The sequence below is a fragment of the Anguilla anguilla genome, chromosome 3, assembly GCF_013347855.1.
Source record: "Anguilla anguilla isolate fAngAng1 chromosome 3, fAngAng1.pri, whole genome shotgun sequence".
In the NCBI taxonomy this organism is placed as follows: Eukaryota; Metazoa; Chordata; class Actinopteri; order Anguilliformes; family Anguillidae; genus Anguilla; species Anguilla anguilla.
The window spans coordinates 70,898,152-70,922,647 of NC_049203.1; the positions used below are offsets into that span (position 1 = coordinate 70,898,152).

A 24,496-nucleotide genomic window follows, 5' to 3' on the forward strand; every position below is an offset into this window, starting at 1 on the left:
CCAGCTGGAGATGGCTTGTTAATGGCCTAGCAGCCGCCTTTAGTCTGCCGTGGGTAATTTAATAAGGCTGATGTGTCATATCGTACATCAGTAATTTAATAAACCTTAAGACGATATCAGCAATTTAATCATGACCTGTAATGCGTGCAGTTCATTACTACAATGGCAGGAGACTGTGGTGATATTACAGATTACCCACAGGGTATGTGGGCGGGGTTATATATACACACTGTGTTTATATAGTATATATCTGCTAATCCTATGGCTGAATGCACAGGGCTAGTTTTAAGTGGAGCCCCCAGCTGATTGGTTGTTTCCTGACTCAGGGGACACTTGGAAAAAGGTCATATTGCCATAGCAACACCATGATTGGGTGGTACCCTGACCAGTGTTCGAAACTTTAATTGTCAGAGTGATTAATCTGGAGGAAACATCCTGCTAATGTAGACTCAACATCTGCTGACATGCGTGTGAGGGAGGTGGGCGTCTCCGAGTTTAATTTCTGCAGAACTGTGCGAATGGCCCCCCTCGGTTTCCACAGCAACACACCAGCACTCCAGTGTCATGGTTGAGCCCGTCTGAATCAGGCTTTGGTTGGTCCTACTGTGAGCTCACTCACACTCTGAGTTAGAAAGAAATAACCTGACTTTTCCACCGCTTCCTGTGGGACTCTAAAACCTTATCTTACAAAAACCAAAACCTAAAACCGAAAAGGCTTACATCTGAGACATGCTGATCAGACTACATAAACCGGTACTCTTAGCACTGCAGCATAATGCCATGCAGTTTATCCTGAATGTTTTTTGCAGCCCCAATTAACCCCAGAGAGGATCACAGAGGGCTCACAGTAACAGTGTGATCGAGGGGGGGGGGGCTTCACTATCTCCTCACACTCACAGTGGCTCAGGAGGAGTCTCTGCTGCCCCCTGCTGGAAGCTTAACATATTACACCAGTGTCTCATCCTCGCCTCCTTGTAAAGATTTTCTGTCTTGCCTCCTGGCATCTCTGTGTGTGGGCACTGGGCGGGCCTCCTCACATCCCCACAAATCCACACACATCCCCACATATCCCCACACATGACCTCACATCCCCACATCTCCACATATCCCCACACATCCCCTCACATCCACACACATCCCCTCACATCCACACATCCCCACATCCACAAACATCCACACATCCCCACATATCCCCACACATCCCCTTACATCCCCACATCCACACATCCACACATCCCCTCACATCCACACATCCCCACATCCACAAACATCCACACATCCCCACACATCCCCTCACATCCACACATCCCCACATCCCCTCACATCCACACATCACCACAAATACTCAGATTCTCAAACCACAACTCAGTGTAAATACAAATTGAAACACCTTAACAGTGAATTTTCATTTTAAACAGTTTAAATTATGACTCGTGAATGAAAGCAGTCTTTTTTCAGAAGGACTGATCAAGCTTGAGCCCATAAATCAGGGGTGAGAGGAGAACATGAGAAAACAAATTCTCACTGTCACAATTTAACAACTTGGAAAACAACTAGACACAAAAACAGAAAGAGAAACACAGGAAGAGAGGCACAGCATGACTCACAGCCTGTGCTGAATTTATCCAGGCCCCCTGTGTTGCCTTTATCAGTGTCAGGATCAAACACAGGCTGGAATGGAGCAATGATGGCATCTGTAAGATTAATAACAATTTATGATGGATTATCAAATTACACAACCTATGGTGAGCCTATCACAGCCTGTGTCAGATTAATCATGGTGCATCAATCACAGCCTGAGGAAGGCCAATCACAGACCAATCACAGCTTGAGGAAGGCCTATCACAGCCCAATCACAGCCTGTGTCAGATGAATCTTAGCCGGTCTCCAGGATCCCTGCACACCAGTGCAAACATTGACTCAGTGCTGTATGCTGACTGTCTGAGCTCCTTTACCCTCTGCTTATTGGGAATTCTCTCCCTAAACATCACCCAGGAAACCGCCATCAGCAGCCCAATCACAGCCCTCCCAGTCTGCACCAGCCTCACCCAATCACAGCCCTCCGAGTCTGCACCAGCCTCACCCAATCACAGCCCTCCCAGTCCGCACCAGCCTCAGCCAATCATAGCCTTCCCAGTCCGCACCAGCCTCAGCCAATCACAGCCCTCCCAGTCTGCACCAGCCTCACCCGATCACAGCCCTCCGAGTCTGCACCAGCCTCACCCAATCACAGCCCTCCGAGTCTGCACCAGCCTCACCCAATCACAGCCCTCCCAGTCTGCACCAGCCTCACCCAATCACAGCCCTCCCAGTCCGCACCAGCCTCAGCCAATCACAGCCCTCCCAGTCCGCATCAGCATCAACCAATCACAGCCCTCCCAGTCCGCATCAGCATCAACCAATCACAGCCCTCCCAGTCCACACCAGCCTCAGTCAAGCACAGCCCTCCCAGTTCGCATCAGCATCAACCAATCACAGACCTCCCAGTCCACACCAGCCTCAGCCAATCATAGCCCTCCCAGTCCGCATCAGCCTCAGCCAATCATAGCCCTCCCAGTCCGCATCAGCCTTAGCCAATCACAGCCCTCCCAGTCCGCACCAGCCTCTGGAAGCCCTGCTGTCCACAGAGAGGGTGTTTGTTTTGAACGTCTGCATCAGACTGAACACAGTGTTCAGCGTAGTGGAGGGACTGAGGCACTGCAGGTTGGGCTAGGCAGAAATCAATGGAGCCCGATGCATACTCCATAAGCTCAGCTCCGTACGCACAGCTCTGGGTGGCATTAGCCTGCTGCTAACGACAGTATCGATGCAGGAGCTCAATAGTGAAATGTGTGTCATTTACAGCGGTGGCACGGGTATGGGCAGGGGTGCCACGCTGACCAGACGATGCCCAGTCTCACACGCCCGTCACGCCCACCCTGGCACCATTCCACCGCCCCGCTGTTTACCCGGTCGCTACGGCGATGACGGAGTGTTGACACTCCCCTCCACCATCATCATCCCACCCCCCACTGCCCTCCCCCTCCCCTCGCCCCCCTCGCCCCACATTCCTGACCTGCTATCTCTCACAGCACACAATGAGAAAACCCTGCAGCCGTTCAACATCACCAGTGACCAGCGGAGATTTAGGGGAGGCACAGGCACCCCCCTAACCTGCTTACAGGACGTGCTCAGCTGTGTACATCACCGGCGGAGATTTGGGGGGGGGGGGGGGGGGGGGGCACAGACACCCCTGACCCACTTACAGGACCGGCTCAGCTCTGTTCTGGTCCCGTCTCTTCTGCAAAGAGAGAAGAGGACAGAAGACACCCCACATTCATAATGAGCTGGTGCTGTGCACAGCTGGGCTGGAATGTGGGGCCTCTTAACTCAAAGCACACGGCTGTACTGGGTCACACGTCACTTATATTTGTTTAGTATTAACTGCATTCCCTGACGGACATGAGCGCATGGTTCTGGAGACCGGATTAGACCAGATTAACTGTTACTCGGCTTGCTTTGGCCATCAGACCTCGACCGGGGGAATGCATGTCTCGCCCCTAGGTGCTGTACTTCCTGTATAGCCACAGAGCTTGATGGGAGTTTGAGTTCACATTCATCATTGTTCCTCAGACACTAATGTATTACACACCCTGATTACAGGACTCCTGAAACAAGCCTGCACTAACGAGAGCACTGTACCTGCTCTTTTAACCCCATCTGATGTGGTTAGCCATATTAACCTGGTCTGATGTGGTTAGCCATATTAACCTGGTCTGATGTGGTTAGCCATATTAACCTGGTCTGATGTGGTTAGCCATATTAACCTGGTCTGATGTGGTTAGCCATATTAACCTGGTCTGGTGTGGTTAGCCATATTAACCTGGTCTGATGTGGTTAGCCGTATTAACCTGGTCTGATGTGGTTAGCCATATTAACCTGGTTTGATGTGGTTAACCATATCAACCTGGTCTGGTGTGGTTAGCCATATTAACCTGGTCTGATGTGGTTAGCCATATTAACCTGGTCTGATGTGGTTAGCCATATTAACTGAGGGGTATTTAATGAAACAGAATTACTGAGATAGCTGGATAACTTGTGCTGAGCAAAACCCAGAACAGCATTTTTCTACTTCGGTCCATGTTCCAGATTTGGGAGGGTTCAGGGTTGTACTCAGTACGCTGACCCAGCTACCTCAGTAATCTTGCATGGTCCGATTTAGCGAGCCGTATTAGCCTGGTTCTGAGACAGTGCAAAGCCGTATGAAGCTAAACCACATTACTGACTCAGGCTGTATACTGACCCGAAGCTGAGGGTTGCCAGATTACAGTGGCCTGTGCTGAACTCAGCAGGAGGGATCCACCTGCCTTCTAAACTGCAGCTGGTGGAGCGTGCTCAGAAGCGCTGTGTTCAGAACAAACACACGTCATTCAGACACAGCCTGCGTCAGTACAGCCCAGGGCAAGTACAATCCAGCCGCAGCATGGCTCAACAGGTAACAACAGGGCAGTGAAATATTTACGCTGGAAATGAATTTTATTCATTTTTCATATGAAACACAGAAACCCTGACTGTTTTAGGTTCTTGGGGGCAACTCACTCTACACAGAATTCATCATACAGAAGACACACAGTTTGGCAACATATATAAAGTAGACTAATATTTTAACGTGATTAAAAAAACAAAAACTAATACAAACATGCAAGGACAAGCTCCTTTGGCTCATGTGCATTGGAGGTTAAAGTCTTTGTTGAAGAAAGTCAGTCTTTGTCCTTGAGAATGTCCCTTCTTTATCCTGTTTTAAAAATGCCTTGTTTGGGGTGGGGCCAGCCGACAAGTGCAGTCACATGATAGGCTCACAGGTTTGGGGCAGTGCCAGGCAAAGGTCAGTGCGATCACGTGATTGGCTCACAGATACAGGAGGCCCCGAATGAGGAGACCAGGTGTTTCACCCCCCCCCCCACCCCACCCCGTGGTATCAAAAAGCATGTGGTTTCAAAGGGTTTGAGTAAAATGAGCAGAGCACAACGAATATGGGTGTGGTTTGCCTAAAATGGGTGTGGCCTGACTATGACATGCCAGTACATTGTTGTATAGGCATGCAATTCAGGTCCTTGCTCGAGGGTAACATGCTGGCAGTGTCCTACCTGGGAATCGAACCTGCAACCTTTAAGGTGCAAGCCCAGGTCTTATTATCATGTAGTTCTGTATGTAGTTGTACTACACTGCCCCCTGCACTGCAGCAGGTATGAGGGTGTGGTGCGCTCAGCAGTGTAGACTGAGAACCCACAGTAAAGCCGCTGTCACGTGACAAGCATCAAACGACGCGTTCAGCACCAAGTAAGGCGCCCGACGACACGAGAGGAATCGAGTGCCGCCGGCTGCTGACGTCATCCGTGCAGGAAAGCCGCTGGCTGGGAAAACTGGGAGAAGCGGTGATAGCAGCCGGCTGTCCTCGGTATAAGGCTACACTGTGAAACCGAAAATCCTGGGTTTATCCCAAAATGTCCTTCCATGTTTACATCTTCCATCTGCCTGCTTCATACAAAGCTGTGATGTGATGAGACACACTACACAAGGTCAGCATCAAAGGTCAAAGGTCGAACGATTTCGTAGCTGGGCATTAATTTGAGCGGTTCCCCATGCCAGGCATAGCGTCCTCCGTAGGCATTTAATGGCTCGATGCCGTGTTGAGCGTTTTGATGCTGATCATGTGCAAGCAGCGGAAGTCACGGTGAAGAGCATCGATTGGTCAATCAGCTTGTCTCAACACCACACTGGCCAATCAGGTCTGAGAGGAGGTGAGGGTGGAGCTCTTGGGCTTCAGGGTCCTGACAGGACAGGTAATGTCAAGCCTGCCAATGGTGCAGGGAACAGAGCTACAACAGATCCCGCTTTCTTGCTTTCTTTCTTTCTTTATGCTCTCTCTCTCTCACTTTCTCTCCCTGTCCCTCTCATAGACACAAGGGTTTTAAATTAAACATACTTTTATTTACATTTCCGTTTGGCATTTTTGTGTAGAAACAGCGCGCCTCTGTTGCAAACGGGCGTCTCTCTTGCCGGTGGGACGTTTCTGAGGTACGTGCTGAGTGTCCGGGCTCCTTAAAGTTTTTACTTCAGCGGTCTGCCCCCCCCTCCCCTGCCTCCCCTGCAACACACTGACGCTGTCACACGGCAACCTGACAGGCGATTGGTCCTGGGTGGGGAGGGGTGGTTGCCGTGGCACCAGGGTCACTCCATCTCCATGTCAGTGAGCGGGCCGTGAGATCGGGGGGCTGGCAGGGGATTTCGGCAGAAGCAGCGGGTGCAGATCAGTCCCAGCAGGATGGACAGGATCCCCACAGCCAGGGACACGCCCAGCCCAACCAGGAGGGGGCGCTGCATGCTGTCCCACACTGAAAACACACGCATTAGCAATATATTACCTACACTATAACACATACAGCAAGTACACACATATACACACACATCAGCAATATATTACACACACCCAAACACACACAAACAGCACATACACACACACACCATAACACACACAGCAAGTACACATATATACACACACATTAGCAATATATTACACACACCCAAACACACACACAGCTCATACACACACACACACCATAAAACACACAGCAAGTATACACATATACACACACATTAGAAATATATTACACACACACCATAACACACACAGCAAGTATACATATATACACACACATTAGCAATATATTATGCACACCCAAACACACACACAGCTTGTACACACATATACACACATTAGCAATACATTACACACATCATAACACACACACACAGCATGTACACACATACACACACACACACACCAAACTCCATTTTAAAAGTGATATATACATATGTATATACATGTGCAGCGGATCGCTCGGTACTAACGTGCGAAGTTGACGGCGAGGTAGATGCGGGAGGAAGTGATGTCACGGCCCCGCGTCCAGGTGGCGGTGGGCGAGCGGAGCCAGGGCGTGGCGGTGCAGTAGTACTGTCCCGCGTCGCTGTCCTGCACGCTGTGCACGCTCAGGGCGTACGTGCGCGCCCCCACCCGCTCGATGCTGCAGTCGCTGCTCCCGTTCCGCAGCCCCTTCCACACCACGCCCCAGCGGTCCACGCTGGCCAGCAGGGCGGCGCTGTCCGGGGCCTGGGCTCGGCTCAGGAACCACCGCACCTCGTACGACACGTCGTCTGGGAGACGCGGGGAGAGAGATGCACACGCTGAGGCCTGGGGTTCCACACTCAGCAAAGGGAAGATAAAGATGCAGACACTCGGGGATCCTGCCTTCACCAGTGAAGCTAAGCAGCTACAACACAGCAGGAGTCCATCAGAGAGGACCTGCCAGCCAGAGCCTTTCAGACAAAACCAAGCCAGAGAAAAACAAAACACAGTTTCACTGAGGAAAGATGTGTTCCAGGCATTTTCAGGTGATGCCTCATCTTCACTGAAAGGAGTATGGATCTTTTACGAAGATGGGTTTTTTTTAAACCATTCAGCCAATTTACGCCTTGTTGTATTTTATGGCAGTGAAGTGGTGGTCCATTAATAAAACAATAGTTTTCAAAATAGGCAAAAAATAACACCAAACGGGATGCTTCCATGCAGAATTCTCTAAAAATAACGTACAAAGTTCACCCAACGCTACACATATTCATTCCTAATCAATTGCTGAAAAATGTTGGAGAAGCATCCAAACAGCAGCCGCTATTTTTATTTTTTACAACCGCTGCAAAACCAGAAATTACAAGAATATCCGCAGTGTACTGTTCCCGAGGCTCACAGACTTAACTCCTGCAAATCAGGACTGCAGGAGAGCCAAACCTCAGGATACTAGGGCTAACCCCTTTAGTGTTCCAACATTAGAGAAATCCCTTCCTTTACTGGGACACTCAGCGAAACACGTGCAGCAGGCAGATTACTGTGCCTTAACACACCTTATAAATACAGACATGAGAAAGGTTTACATTCAGTCAGCAATTCTCCTGAACAATTAAACTAATTATTTTTTGTTCACAAACACAGTTTGCCAAGTTGAGAACTAACTGACAAAACTGAGTTTGCATTTGTGCGGGAAAAATTTAGCATTTGAGTCTGGGGGGTGACTAAGACTGGGGAGACGTAGACTGGAGATTCTTTTCCATATTGTACTGAATTTGTTTGTACTGCACTTGTACTTTAGATATAATCTTTACTGTAAAGTTTGGGTAATTGATCTGTAAATATTTTAGTATTCTTTACGTTGATTGAGGGGAGGGATTTTTAAATAAGGGTTAGCAATATTTACTTAAATATTTACTTTAAGACTCGTGTCTTGTCAATTTGTTTTAAAATGTTTAGGCAATAAAGTCCTGTTTGTTGTCATGCCAAGTCCATTTGAACGCGCGCACACACACACACACACACACACACACACACACACACACACACACACACACACACACACAGATCCAGGACAGCTGCGGTTCTACGGATCCTCCTTCTCTTGTTATTGAGCAGATTTCAGAGTAAACATGGCTGAGTTACTCCCTCCGCATTTTACTCCTCATGTTTTACTCTCCAGCTGAGAGCCAAATGAGCTGAATCAAACAACAGGTGAGCCAGGAGAACAGAACAACTCTGCTGTGAATGACGCAAGACCTCCGATGTGCTCCTCTACCGAACTCACGACTCCCAAGACCTCCGATGTGCTCCTCAGGGACACACACACACACACTCACGTGCACACACACTCACAGGCACACACACACACACAAGCTCACACACACACACTCACGTGCACACACACACAGGCACACACACGCTCACACACACACACACTCACGTGCACACACACACACTCACACACACACACACGCTCACGTGCACACACACACACACACACACACACATAGGCACACACACGCTCACACACACACACTCACGTGCACACACACACACACACACAGGCACACACACGCTCACACACACACACTGACATGCACACACACACACACACACAGGCACACACACGCTCACACACACACACACACACACACACACACACAGGCACACACACGCTCACACACACACACACACACTCACGTGCACACACGCGCACAGAAACTCCTTTTCTCTCGTTCTACGTCTCTCTGGGTATTTCCTGCTTGGTTTCCCAGAATTCCCAGGGAAGCATCTCTCCTGCACAGGCCTGTCTCTCACTCATCACAGACATCACCCTGAGGCGTCAGACACAGACTAGCATTCTATCACTGCCAAACTGCCCCACCCCCACAGCAACACCCCTCATTTCAATTAATCAGTCACTCAATCAGTCACTCAATCAATCAATCAAAGAATGAATGAATCAATCGACTTGTCAGTCAGTCAATCAATCAATCAATCACTCAATCAGTCAATCAATCACTCAAGCAGTCAGTAATTCACTCAATCACTCAATCGATCAATAAATCAGTCAGTTAATCAAAGAATGAACCTATAATTCAGTCATTCAGTCAGTCAATCAATCAATAAATCAATCAAATAGTAGATTCTTGTTATGTTGTAGCATTTGAGAACAAGCTGTCACACAGCATTTCACAATCAACCTAATGACTGTTTTAGCAGAGCGTAGTTTAACCACAACACGACTCCATTAGGGTATAAGCCTTGAATGAGAAGCTAAAAAACTTGTTTAATCTTGACTGAAAGAGCAAAATTGTTTGTGCTTGTCTAATCTGGAGAAAAACTGTTTGTGCTTGTCTAATCGGGAGAAAAACTGTTTGTGCTTGTCTAATCGGGAGGTCTTTCCAAAGCTTGGGACCTGAGGAGCTGAACACTGTGCAGCTGGTTTGCAGGTTTGAGAAACAGTCTGAATCTCATGAGGATCAAAGGATCCTATTTATTTTATGTGTTGTTGCACAAATGAGGCTAAAGTTATTCTGGGACTTGTGTCGGCACCGATGGCCTTTTCCCCGTCGATTAGAAAAGTCCAAAACCTGCTGGAGCCACTTATTCTGAAACTGCCAGGCTGCAGCTGCTTTGGCCTCTTCTCCAGCTCCAATGGACGGGCCTTTTACAGTGAGGGGGTGAGTCTGGGGTGAGTCTGAGGGGTGAGTCTGCAGTGGGGTGGACGGGTGAGTCTGCAGTGGGGTGGACGGGTGAGTCTGCAGTGGGGTGGGGGGGTTAGTCTGCAGTGGGGTGGGGGGGTTGGTCTGCAGTGGGGTGGGGGGGTTGGTCTGCAGTGGGGTGGGGGGGGTTGGTCTGCAGTGGGGTGGGGTGGGGGGGGGTTGGTCTGCAGTGGGGTGGGGGGGTTGGTCTGCAGTGGGGTGGGGGGGCTGGTCTGCAGTGGGGTGGAGGGGTGAGTCTGCAGTGGGGTGGAGGGGTGAGTCTGCAGTGGGGTGGGGGGGTGAGTCTGCAGTGGGGTGGGGGGGTTGGTCTGCAGTGGAGTGGGGGGGTTAGTCTGCAGGAGGGTGAGAGGGTGAGTCTGTGAGTCTCAGACTGAGCAACAACACAGCCTTTAATCAGCAGCTGCCCGCGATGTCATTACGTCAAAGCCCACATCCTTTCATGACACTTAAGGGGTGAATTTTAAAGCTTGAGGAAGCTTTTTTCCACTCCCCATTCCAGCGTCCTGTAAGAAATGGAGAAGCACACTCAAAAAATATTTAGTTCCATCTCCAAATATTTGGTGCTGTTTGCACGAAGGCACTTGAGTTTGCTCCACAAAAAACGAAGAAGTTGGATCTGTGCCCTCCCTGCAAGAGGTCCTGACCAAGCTTCTTCTCATTATTTTTGAACAAATTTGGCACTGAACATGGGGCTGGACATTTCCAACTCCCACCCTAATTTGGAATGTCCAATTATCAGCAACGGCAACCACGTTCAGGTGTGAGCCCCGGATTTGGGAGAGTGTAGACAGCTCTGGTTCTGCCCTGTAACACGCGATGTCGCCAGCTGCTTCTTTTCACACCGCAGACTGCAGCTGAGCTCGCAGAGTGGAGGTGCAGGAAGACCTCACACCTGCAGCTTTAGCATGCAGTCCATGGGCACCCAATCGGCCAGCAGGGGTCGCTAGAGAGCATTGAAATCCGAACCCCGAACCGACTAAACCCTCCTGCACCCTGGGCGACCCAATCCCCAATCGTCCGTCACCCTATGGAGGAACCGGCCAGTTGGTCCTGGCACAGTCCGGAACTGATCCAAGGCTGTGGGGGCCATCCATGCATCACAGCGTGGTGCTTTAACCAAATGATCCACACAGCAGCCGTCCCAACGTATCAGCCATCATTTTCCTTCACAGAGTGGGCAAATCAGCAGTGTGGAGCCATACTCTGCTGCATCTGAGTGGTGATGAACTTCATTGTTAAATATGAAAGTGACAAAAACTGAACTGCAAATGAGTTTCCCACCTAAAAATAAATGAGCGTGATTAAAAAATTCTGTTGGATTCGGCGCTGACAGCGGCACATTCCGGAACCCTGGCGTGAGGAATGCGTGGTGCCAATTTCCCTCCGTCTCCCCCCGTTGCCGGGATACCCATTCATCCTCCCACCGTGCCCCCTGAGTCAGTGACGTCGACAGAAAGAAACAGCTGGAGCATTCATAGCAGGCACTGAAGTCTGGAGCTACAGTACCAACTTACTTCACCATCTCTGGTGCCTCCCACCCTTTCTTTCACCCCCCCCCCCCACTCTCTCTCTCTCACTCTCTCTCTCTGTCTCTGTCTCTCCCTCTCTCTGTCTCTATCTCTCCCTCTCTCCATCTCTATCTCTCCCTCACTCTATCTCTCTCACTCACACACACATCTTCACAAACCCTGAAACAGTCGGCACATTGTGTTCTGTGTGAAGCAGGAGTAATAAAGTTCCCCATAAGCTCATGAACTTCTCACAAGCCGTTCAGCCAGCCCTGTTCTCAGCAGAACCCCGTGCGGATGACTTCCCAAAAGCACCTCATCTGAACCTTGCTGAACAACACGTCCACAAACAGGGCTTTGTTCAAAGTGCAGTTTTGGAATGGCACTGTTGCTCTTGGTGCTGTCCCAACAGGGATATGAAAATTCCACCGTCGCAATGGCCGAACAGAGGAAGAGTAGAGGGAGAGTACTGTACTCAGACAGGAGGTTTTGGGGGGGGGGGGGGGGGGGGGGGGGGGGGGGGGGGGGGGGGCATTTATTAACAGCTGTGAAATGGAGCCGGGACTCGGAAAAATTAAAATTAAAAATGAAATGAGAACATGATGTGGACGGGGTTCCTGCAAACTCAACTGAAACACTACAATCACAACACCTTCTCATTCCCCGCACAAAAAACACCTGCAAATAAATCCAAACAAAAACAAAATCATTGAATATGAACCCTATCAAAAACCCAAGCTGAAGGGAGAAATCCATAAGCACAAACATAAGCGCATCGCGTGTATTAAACGCTTCTGCATGGAGCAATCGATCAAGATCACTCCAAATTTATAAAACATCACAGGAAGAGGCTCAGTCCTGTACTCCTCAACATCCTAAATCCAGAATTCATGATTGGCTAAATTTAGTTTGATTCGGCTGAATGACTGGCACAGGATTTGTGGGCAAATGAGAATGAGTCTGAGCTACGGAGTTGCGTGATTTCTGTGGTGTTCAGGGTGCTGGGTGGGCGGGGCTTGCCTGCGCTGGGGGCGGGGCCCAGGATGCTCACGATGCACTGCATTTTGGCCGTCTCCCACTGAGAGACGCGGCTGCTGTCTGCACGCACTGAGACGTTGAAGACAGGACCTGCGTTTCAGACACACGAAAAGAGGGGGCAGAGGTCAGGGGTCAAAGGCTGTGCTCTGCTGCTGTCTCGGGGCAGAGCCCTGGCGGGGTTAGGGTTAGGGTTAGGGCAGAGCCCTGGCGGGGTTAACTCTGATGCCACTGCAGGCTGATTAACTGCTGCTCAGCCCGGCGGTGAGTTACGCATCTGGGGCTTCACTGTGAGCCTCTCTGCACGTCGCTCTGAATCTAAATTTAAATGTAGAGAGAAAGTGTTGATCACGATTGTGCCAAAGCTAAAGCCAGTCTCACACACATTCACACACACACCCATGCACACACACACACACACACACACTCACACCCACGCACACACACCCACACGCACTCACACACACACCCACACGCACTCACACACACACCCATGCACACTCACACTCACACACACACCCACACGCACTCACACACACACCCACACGCACTCACACACACACCCATGCACACTCACACACCCACACACACCCACACGCACTCACACACACACACACACTCACACACACCCACACGCACTCACACACACACACACACACACACTCACACACACTCACACACACCCACGCACACTCACACACACACCCATGCGCACTCACACACACACACACACACATGCACTCACACACACACCCACGCACACTCACACACACACCCATGCGCACTCACACACACACACACACTCACACACACACCCACGCACACTCACACACACACCCATGCGCACTCACACACACACACACCCACACGCACTCACACACACACACACACTCACACACATACCCACACGCACTCACACACACACTCACACACCAAACACCTACACACATGCACCCACACATACACACACACACTCACGCGCACACACACACACACACAGGGGGAGGTTGTGGTAGAGAGAAAGAATAAGATGATGGACAATAGGAGCACAGCATTCATAAGGAAGAAAAAAAACACTGTCTCACATCAACACCCCCCCAAAGCGCGCACACACACACACACACACACACACACACACATACGCACACACTGCATCTAATGTCACAGGGACACTTCATTGTGTAGAATGCACGGGTCACTGCTAATGCTAATGTAGCTAAATCATAACAGGCATAATGCATTATCTGTGATGATGGACAGCGTGTGCAATCACAATGTGGGTCACAGCTGATGCTAATGTAGCCAAACCCATAAGAGTGACACTGCTGTGGTGCCTGTGTGTGCGTGCAGAAGAGGGGGGGGCGCAGGGCTGGAGGGACAGCAGAAAGGCAGAAATATCCTGAGTGAGGGGCTATGGCAGGGCAGCTGTGCAGGTCTCAGGTGTGTTACAGCAGGTGTGCAGAGTACAGTGAGTCACAGTGGGAAACTTGCAGGTAAAGCAGATATAGTATAGTATATCTATAGTAACACTCAGATATAGTATAGTATATCTATAGTAACACTCAGGTATAGTATAGTATATCTATAGTAACACTCAGATATAGTATAGTATATCTATGGTAACACCCAGGTATAGAATAGTATATCTATAGTAACACTCAGGTATAGTATAGTATATCTACAGTAACACTCAGATATAGTATAGTATATCTACAGTAACACTCAGATATAGTATAGTATATCTACAGTAACACTCAGGTATAGTATAGTATATCTACAGTAACACTCAGGTATAGTATAGTATATCTATAATAACACTCAGATATAGTATAGTACATCTACAGTAACACTCAGATATAGTATAGTACAGTATATCTATAGTAACAGTCAGGTATAGTATAGTATATCTATAGTAACACTCAGATATAGTATAGTATATCTACAGTAACACTCAGATATAGTATAGTACAGTATATCTATAGTAACACTCAGGTATAGTATAGTATATCTATAGTAACACTCAGGTATAGTATAGTATATCTATAGTAACACTCAGCAGGAGGTGGTTTCACTCATGCCGGGGAATGCATCCAGACGTTTAAAGTCTATATTTTTGGCGTTTATCTGACGCTCTTATCAAGAGGGACTTACAAAGAGCTCAAAAATGAAAAAGTTTTAGCAGCAGTGAATGAGAGTGTACGGTTGGACCCTCACACAGTGACGATGGGTAATCCTTTATCGAATCACCACGCGGAAGGGGAGGTTGTCTGTAGGGAAATGCAGGGTGGACGGGAGATGGGTTAGAGGGGAGTGGGAATCAGGGGGAAGAAGGGGGCAGAGGAGTTTCCTGGGTCTTCAGGTAAGGAGGCGGGGTGACTCTGCTGTCCTGGCTAAGGGGAGCCGGTTGCTCCACCGGTGGGGGGGGGGGGGCGTGGGGAGGGGAGAGAAGGCTGGGAGGAGTGCTGGCAGGTGGATAACACTCCGTCAGCAGGTGGTGTTCAGTAAAAGTTTTGTTCACAGATGGTGTTCAGGATTACGTCTGTCTCAGTGGTACCTGTGTGAGTACAGGCTGTGCAGTGGTACCTTTGTCAGTGAAGTGGACGTGAACTTTATTGGACTGTGCGCTGACGCTGCGGGTCCAGGTGCCGGGGGTGCCGGGCTGGCGGGTCCAGGCTGTGACAGTGCAGTAGTAGAACCCGCGGTCGGCCCGCTGCGCTTGGTACAGCCGGAAGCGGAACTCCGTGGGGCTGGTCTTCTCCAGAACCACGCGGTCCAGCTCGCTCCACTCCTCCAGCTCCAGCACCGAGTCCGGACTGAGGGACAGAACCTTCCGGACCCGCCCGCCCACCTTCTCCTCCACCTGGATCAGAACCGAGTATCCCGGGTTCTGCAGGTTCTGACCCGTCACCTGGCAGCTCATCTCAAACGTACCGCCCGCCGTCGACGCCTCCCTTAGCCGCCGAGCCGCTACGCTAACCCGCGGGGCTGCCGGGCAGACAGACAGACAGACACAGAGAGACACAGAGAGACATTACTAAAGGAATTAAACACAGAGACGGACAGACAGACAGACAAAGAGAGACACAGAGAGACATTACTAAAGGAATTAAACACAGAGATGCACAGACAGACAGACACAGAAAGGCATTACTAAAGGAATTAAACACAGAGATGCACAGACAGACATACAGACCCAGAGAGGCATTACTAAAGGAATTAAACACAGAGACGGACAGACAGACAGGCAGGCAGACAGACACAGAGAGACATTACTAAAGGAATTAAACACAGAGACGGACAGACAGACAGACAGACAGACAGGCAGACAGACAGGCAGACAGACAGAGTTAAGCAGAGAGACAGGCTCATGAACACGACCTACAAATGTAATTAAAAAGAGGCCGGATGTCATAGCAACACTGAGGAGCCTCAGTCTGGGCTCTGTGTACCCAAGAGCTCGCTTCTCACCCACTCAGCCACTCGCTCATGTGTTCAGCCACACACACCCTGCATATAGACACAGGCATACTCACACACCCTCACACACACCCATACTCACACACACACACACACACACACACACACACACTCACACACCCTCACACACCCTCACACACACACACACACACACCCATACTCACACACACACACACACACACACACACACACCCATACTCACACACACACACACACACACACACACACACACACACACACACACAGATACTCACACACACACTCACACTAACACCCTCTCTCACACACACCCATACTCACACACACTGATACTCACACACACACTCACAATAACACCCTCTCTCACACACACCCATACTCACACACACTGATACTCACACACACACTCACAATAACACCCTCTCTCACACACACACACACACACACACCCTTCATATAGACACAGGCATACTCACACACCCTCACACACACCCATACTCACACACACACACACACACACACACACACCCATACTCTCACACACACACACACACATACTCACACACACACACACACACACACACTGATACTCACACACACACTCACAATAACACCCTCTCTCACACACACCCATACTCACACACACTGATACTCACACACACACTCACAATAACACCCTCTCTCACACACACACACACACACACACTGATACTCACACACACACTCACACCCTCTCTCACATACACACACACAGACACACACACACACACACACACACAGCATACAGAGAGCTGAAACAGCACTACAATAGTCCCTCAATAGTCATCACCTACTTTTGGAGGTCCAGAAGACGTTGAGGGGTTCAGAGTGCACCTCCTTGCCCCTCTCCCAGCCCCCGTGAGGGGCGGGGCTCCAGACGGAGACGGCGCAGGAGTACGCCCCCATGTCGGAGTCGAGGGTGTGGAGGAGGCGGAGCCTGAAGATGTCAGGTTCGGAGCGGGACAGGACGAGGAGCCCGCGCTCCAGGCGCTCGCCGTGCCCGTTCCCCGGGCGCAGGTTCCCCCCGCCGTCCAGCTCCGCCACGACGCTGCCGCTCCCGGGGCTGAGCACATCGCCGGGCGTGGCCTCCGCGTACAGCCAGGACACACCCAGGCGTCCGCCGCCAAGCCCGGACACGTCCGTCACCCGACACTCCAGCTCCGTGGGGTCCCCCGAATACTGGGGGGTCACCCCATCAAGCAGGACAACCTTAAAATCTGCCTCTATGGCCGAGAGAGAGAGAGAGAGAGAGAGAGATGGGGTGAGTGTGTTTGTGTGTATAGTAGCAGGGAGGGAGAGAGAGAGAGAGAGAGAGAGAGATGGGGTGAGTGTGTTTGTGTGTATAGAAGCAGGAAGAGAGAGAGAGATGGGGTGAGTGTGTTTTTATGTACAGAAGCAGGGAGGGAGAGAGAGAGGTGGGGTGAGTGTGTTTGTGTGTATAGAAGCAGGAAGAGAGAGAGAGATGGGGTGAGTATGTTTGTGTGTACAGCAGCAGGGAGGGAGAGAGAGATGGGGTGAGTGTGTTTGTGTGTACAGCAGCAGGGAGGGAGAGAGAGAGAGAGAGGTGGGGTGAGTGTGTTTGTATGTACAGAAGCAGGGAGGGAGAGAGAGAGGTGGGGTGAGTGTGTTTGTGTGTACAGCAGCAGGGAGGCAGAGAGAGAGAGAGAGAGAGAGAGAGAGATGGGGTGAGTGTGTTTGTGTGTATAGAAGCAGGGAGAGAGAGAGAGATGGGGTGAGTGTGTTTGTGTGTATAGAAGCAGGGAGAGAGAGAGAGAGATGGAGTGAGTGTGTTTGTGTGTACAGCAGCAGGGAGGCAGAGAGAGAGAGAGAGATGGGGTGTTTGTGTGTAAAGTAGACGGGAGGGGGAGAGACAAACATCATCAAAGTTAATCCTTATCAATAAAAGATAAAAATATGGTTCATCATTGCGCAGTGCAGATTTAATGAGTCTGCAGGGGATCAGGAGTTCCTTTCCTACGCCCCTTAGAGGAAGCAGGGTGTTTATCATGTAAAATACCACAACCAGGAAGTTTCTATGACCTTTATCACTGACAGCAAACAGCTGTGTAATTGAATTACCCCCCGCCCCCCTCCCCAAAGAAACCTCCACCCAATCCGCCCCAGTCCAGTCCACAACTAGGGCACCCCTACCCCCTACCCCCCACCCTCACTCAACACCCAACATACTTTCTATGCCAGTCCAGCCGCACCCCCCACCCAGAGAACAGATCCAAACATTGTCCTTTTTGTGTGTGTGTGGGAGCCCCTTCTCTCAGTGGGAACCTGATGCCTTACATCCACAGGGAGCTCACACACAGCCAGGTGTCCCAGGTGAGAGTCCCAGCAGTGCACCTGGACACCGGGGACCAGGAGACAAACCTGCAGTCACTGAGGACAAAGCTCCAAACCAAGCCAAGGACAATACGAGGACAGAGATACAGCCCCCCCCCCCCAATGCTTTCAGGGGTGGGGCTGTTCCTGTGGAGGGAGGCAGGAAAAAAAAAAAGAATTTGAGTGGAATGTGATCCGTGTAGATGTGGTCCTACATTACCATGGCAACAGCAGGCGGGTTAAAGTACATTAAATAGGTGCCCTTTGTGAAGAATACAAAGCAGGAGAAAGCAAGAAAGAGAAAAAAGAGATAGAAACAGTGATAAAAAGAAAGAGAGGTAGGTATGTGATGCAGGCTGTTTGCAGGTGCAATCTGGAAGGTACATCCTTGAAAAATATCCAGAATAAGGGGGGTGGTGGGCAAAGAACATTGTACTCAGCTATTGAACCCTTATGAAGGTGGGGCCCCTTTCAGAAACCCTACTCTACTACTCTACTGTCTATAGGTCAAAGGTCAGCAGCAAAGGTTAAAGCACTGGTCTACAGTACAGCAGTAGGGAAGGGAAATAATGTAACACACTAATAACACAAGTGTTGCAGTATGGAGCGGAATGAATGTAACACACTGATCTCCACTGGCATATAAATGTGTATTGTACTGACACTATAAAGTATTTGAATGGTGAGGTAAAAAACAAATAAGAAAGAGAATCCCACATTTGTTTGGGGATGTAAAAAGTTGTACCATTGATAAAACTACATTTCCCTGGGGAGGTAAACATGTTAACAATGATGATATCATGTTTCCCTGGGGAGGTAAAAAGTTGTGGCACTGATAATTCCAAGTTTCTCAGGGTAGTAAAGAGTTTAAGGATGATAATCTCCACATCTCCGAGGACCTCTCCCAGGCCCTCAACACTTCGACCCTGGTCAAGAAGGCTCACCAGCGTCTCTTCTTCCTGAGGAGGCTGAGGAAAGCCCATCTTCCTGAGGAGACTGAGGAAAGCCCATCTGTCTCTGATTCTGGTGAACTTCTACCGCTGCACGATTGAAAGCATCCTCACCAACTGCATCACAGTTTGGTACGGCAGCTGTTCTGCCTCGGACCGGAAAGCACTACAGAGGGTGGTGAAAACCGCCCAACGCATCACCGGTACTCCACTCCCAGACTGTCCAGCACAAGCGGTGTCTGCGGAAGGCAGGCAGCATCGCCAGGGACACCTCTCACCCCAGCCACAGACTGTTTACCCACCTTCCCTCTGGGAGGCGCTATAGGAACCTCCGGTCTAGGACCAGCAGGTTCAGGAACAGCTTCTTCCCCTCAGCTGTCACCTTGCTGAGCTCTGCACCACGGTGATAGCCCCCCCCACCCCCGGATACCCCCCTGGACCCCCCCCCCCGCCCACTCAACAGTGCCGCACCTTGCTGATAATATATTTAACATATTTATATCTATCCACTGTCTATACTGTTTATACCATATTGTATTCATATTTATCACATTGTATTCATATTTATTCACTTTCATACTGTATATACCTTAGCTTTTCATATTCCATATTCTATATTTATATTATACATATGTACATACACCTTACTGCACTTTACTGCTTCTTTTGCACTTCTGGTTAGATGCTAACTGCATTTCATTGTCTCAGTACGTGTACTCTGTGCAATGACAATAAAGTTGAATCTAATCTAATCTAACAATACTATGTTTCTCTGGACTGTAGTTCATAAAATACCGGTTTGGGTGCATGTTTTGGATGATACAGGTTTAATCCTGTAACATAAACAGGTTAAACGTCCTTAGCAGTCACTGAAGTCTGGCAATCTGTCAATAACACAGGTTGTAACACAGAGCTAAAACTATTTCACACATATCAAATTCCAGGTACAGCCACCAGAAGTTAAAATGACTCAATTCTGGCCATCCCCATACTTTGTACAACGTGTCTGCCAAGCAAAAGATTTCTTGCAACTAAATTCTTTGAGAGAAAATCCCAGAATTTCTCAGTAAGACTAAAGGTCAGGCAGGTGGATCGAGCAGCTCATGTAGAAAAACAAGACGTTAATTAGATGCTATTGTGTGTGTGTGCGTGAGAAAGAGAGTGAGAGTATGTGTACACACACACACACACACACACACACACACACTCAGAAACCCTGCTGAATGGGGAGCTCTGACCCAGTAAGATTCACCTGAATCTGAGGGCATTAGACAGGATCTGTGTGTGAAAGAGTGAATCTGAGGGCATTAGACAGGATCTGTGTGAAAGAGTGAATCTGAGGGCATTAGACAGGATCTGTGTGTGAAAGAATGAATCTGAGGGCATTAGACAGGATCTGTGTGAAAGAGTGAATCTGAGGGCATTAGACAGGATCTGTGTGTGAAAGAGTGAATCTGAGGGCATTAGACAGGATCTGTGTGAAAGAGTGAATCTGAGGGCATTAGACAGGATCTGTGTGAAAGAGTGAATCTGAGGGCGTTAGACAGGATCTGTGTGAAAGAGTGAATCTGAGGGCATTAGGCAGGATCTGTGTGAAAGAGTGAATCTGAGGGCATTAGACAGGATCTGTGTGAAAGAGTGAATCTGAGGGCATTAGACAGGATCTGTGTGTGAAAGAGTGAATCTGAGGGCATTAGACAGGATCTGTGTGAAAGAGTGAATCTGAGGGCATTAGACAGGATCTGTGTGAAAGAGTGAATCTGAGGGCGTTAGACAGGATCTGTGTGAAAGAGTGAATCTGAGGGCATTAGGCAGGATCTGTGTGAAAGAGTGAATCTGAGGGCATTAGGCAGGATCTGTGTGAAAGAGTGAATCTGAGGGCATTAGGCAGGATCTGTGTGAAAGAGTGAATCTGAGGGCATTAGGCAGGATCTGTGTGAAAGAGTGAATCTGAGGGCATTAGACAGGATCTGTGTGAAAGAGTGAATCTGAGGGCATTAGACAGGATCTGTGTGAAAGAGTGAATCTGAGGGCATTAGACAGGATCTGTGTGAAAGAGTGAATCTGAGGGCATTAGGCAGGATCTGTATGAAAGAGTGAATCTGAGGGCATTAGGCAGGATCTGTGTGAGAGTAATGAGCTAGCGCAGCTAGCTTACACGCTTTCTGCTTCAGCGCACTTTCAGCACACTCTCCCTTTCCCTCTCTGCACCCCTGTAACAAGCAAGTGGTGAACAAGGGAGAGAGAGAGAGATGGAGAGAGAGATAGAGGGATGGAGAGAGAGAGAGCGAGAGAGAGATAGGGGGGAGAGAGAGAGACAGAGACAGAGAGAGAGAGAGAGAGAGATGGAGGGATAACAGAGTGCTGAGTGATGCCTGGGGCTTGCGGTTTCCACACCGATGGGAGATTTCCCCCCCCCCCCCCCCACCCCCCCCCCCCGTTTTAAATAACAGCACTGGAAAGAGAGAGAGAAGAGGCCAGGCTAAGAGGTCGCATTCCGTTGTTGCCGTGGCAGCCCAACCCCTTATTGTTGTCATGTGACGTGCTCCTGCCTATCACAGCACTTGGGGGTTTCTAACCCTACAGATCAACCTAAAACAAGTCCCAGAGTTCCATACTCTTTGAGAACCCCTCTCAACCCCAGTTTTATTACCAGCCACAACTGCAACCCCTGAACAGTAATGTGTTTCACAAACCGTTCTTAAAAAGATACATTTTCTGTATATTTAGAGATGATTTACCTTATTGAGGTCACATTATTTCAGAAACAGACATGAATTTAATGAATAAGGAGTTTTACTGAGTCCAATTAAAAAATACTTGTGTACTAAAGTGAAAATATTTTCTTGAGAAAGGAGTCAAATTGAATGTTTACATCATAAACTGGCAGTTTAAAACAGAATAGCTGAAAGCGTGATATACTCGCTGAAATTAATATAGAAAATGAACAGCTTGGAGCCAGACCTGCTTTATATTAATACATCATAAGGAAAAATAACAGAACAGTTGCATTTAAGCACGTTTTCAGGCATCCTTAATTTACCGAGAGAAGGGCTACAACAAAAACTAGCATGAGCACAGGGCCCCAGCCCCCGCTCTGAGAACGCGAGCACGGGGCCCCAGGCCCCCGCTCTGAGAACGCGAGCACGGGGCCCCAGGCCCCCGCTCTGAGAACGCGAGCACAGGGCCCCAGGTCCTGCTCTGAGAACGCGAGCACGGTGTGGGGCTGGGGAGAAGCCACAGGTGTCTCAAGGTTACGGGCTGACAGGTGTGTGCAGGTGTGTGCAGGTGATCTCTTCACTTTCTCCTTCCTTCAAGAGAAATGAGGCATGTGGTAAAAAAAAAAAAAACGAACAGCACAACTCTGCACTTATGACTCAAGGCTTATCCATTTAAGACTCAGGACAGGCAGGCAGCATGCTGGCACCAAAAGGCTCGCAGGAATATTTTAGTCCCAAAAATGCCGCAGATCCAGATGCCCTCTTTAACTGCTTCTGAACAGAAGCAGAGACCAACTTCCAATAAGTTCCGGTTACAACAGCAAAGTACCAGTACAACCTGAATATCAGGCTTTATTTAAAAAGGCAAATCACGGTGGATACACACTGATTGTCAAAGACTTTCCCAACATCTAGTTCTGTCCAATCACACCACTGCCTCACTGAAAGTCTAGTGTAGACAGAGTAAAAGGAAGTGACTCAGTGAAGAACCCAATCTAGTGCCAGGGTTCTCTGTTGGGCAAAATGGTTCAATCTGGGAGCTTTCACACTTTTCACACCTACCATTGAGGGTTCCATAAAGAACTAAAAAAAGGTTCCCCTAAGGAGATAAGCCACAGAGCCCTTTCTAAGGCCAAGAGGGCTGCAGACTCCAGCCATAAACATATAACATAGATCAGTTCAAGCCCAGAATTTCACCTGCAGTCAACCAGCTTTACGATGTACGCATCATCCTGAAAGGTCAGCTAGAAAGGAAGAATCTAGCATCGCTATGTCACGGTTACAGTTACAGAGTTAATAATCACTCATATTTAGGTTCCATCCACCCCTCCTTGGCAAAGCTGCCTCTACTGACTGGGAGGGTCCAGTTATTCATTACCAAAGAGTTCATTAAGCTTAGCCCTTAGCCCTCATAAGCGCTTAGCCCACAGCCATTAGCCCCATTGCTTAGCCGTTAGCCCTAAGCCCTTAGCCCACAGCCATTAGCCGTAAGGCTATAGCCCTAAACCCATACCCGTTAGCCCTTAGCCCTCATAAGCCCTTAGCCCACAGCCATTAGCCCTAAGGCTATAGCCCTAAACCTGTACCCATTAGCCCTTAGCCCTTAGCCCATACCTGTTAGCCCTTAGCCCATACTCATTAGCCCATAGCCTATAGCCCTTAGCCGTTAGCTCTTAATCATTAGCCACAGATCTCTTCTGGTGTGCGATGAAGAGAAAGGGGGACGCCTGTGCTAATGATTGAGCCGAGAACCCTCAGAGACACAGGGCCACACCCACTGGACTTAAAATGGGAGTGCGACCTTTGACCTGGAAGAAGTTCACTCAATAAACACCTTGACACTTCAAAGTGTTCTGTAAAGCGCAAGCTAAAAAAAAAATAGGCCAGCAGCCTGAGCTCTGGCTTTTAGCCTTGACCTTGTCCTGAAAAGTCGACACAACATTTGTTCCAGCACGTTTTACATCTCAACTGTCTTTTCCGTTTGGTATTTTTGCACTCTGAGTTTGGGGATGTTGGGGGGCACTTTCTGTCTCTACAGAAAGCATAAGAACCCATAATAATAACCGTTAAAAGAGTGGAAACCATCGTCTGGGTCACCTTCGCCAAACTCCATCGCACACGTGATTCATGGCTACACCAGGATGGTTACTGAAGTGCCATAGCTTCGTACAACAGCAACAACCTACCAGGGATTTTAGCCTAGAATATTCTAGGAAGAATTCGAACACCAATCTGAGCTTGATAGCATACTGGCACCATTTAATGGTACTGGTCTCAGACCTGGCTAAAATATAGGTTACATTTGAAATATTCTCTAGACATTGGTAATTTTTCAAAACGCCATTGC

The 24,496-nt window shown here is 49.1% G+C and overlaps 2 protein-coding genes across 2 annotated transcripts in view; one reads left to right on the forward strand and one right to left on the reverse strand.

The window, feature by feature from the left end:
• Nucleotides 1-1,869: 1,869 nt before the first annotated feature.
• LOC118223230 (vegetative cell wall protein gp1-like) lies at nucleotides 1,870-2,978 on the forward strand. Its single transcript, XM_035409470.1, has 2 exons — nucleotides 1,870-2,632; nucleotides 2,884-2,978. Exons 1-2 carry the CDS (start codon nucleotides 1,870-1,872, stop codon nucleotides 2,976-2,978), a joined length of 858 nt encoding a protein of 285 aa, XP_035265361.1.
• A 1,518-nt stretch (nucleotides 2,979-4,496) lies between these two features.
• The window catches only part of LOC118222265 (prostaglandin F2 receptor negative regulator-like), a 29,620-nt gene continuing 9,620 nt past the window's right edge, over nucleotides 4,497-24,496 (reverse strand). Inside the window, exons 5-9 of the mRNA XM_035407713.1 lie at nucleotides 16,943-17,371; nucleotides 15,237-15,638; nucleotides 12,639-12,746; nucleotides 6,892-7,194; nucleotides 4,497-6,374 (exon numbers count right to left, since the gene is read on the reverse strand). Of these exons, the coding sequence (XP_035263604.1) occupies nucleotides 6,211-6,374; nucleotides 6,892-7,194; nucleotides 12,639-12,746; nucleotides 15,237-15,638; nucleotides 16,943-17,371 (1,406 nt within the window). The 3' untranslated portion in view covers nucleotides 4,497-6,210. The remainder of the gene's footprint in view (nucleotides 6,375-6,891; nucleotides 7,195-12,638; nucleotides 12,747-15,236; nucleotides 15,639-16,942; nucleotides 17,372-24,496) is intronic.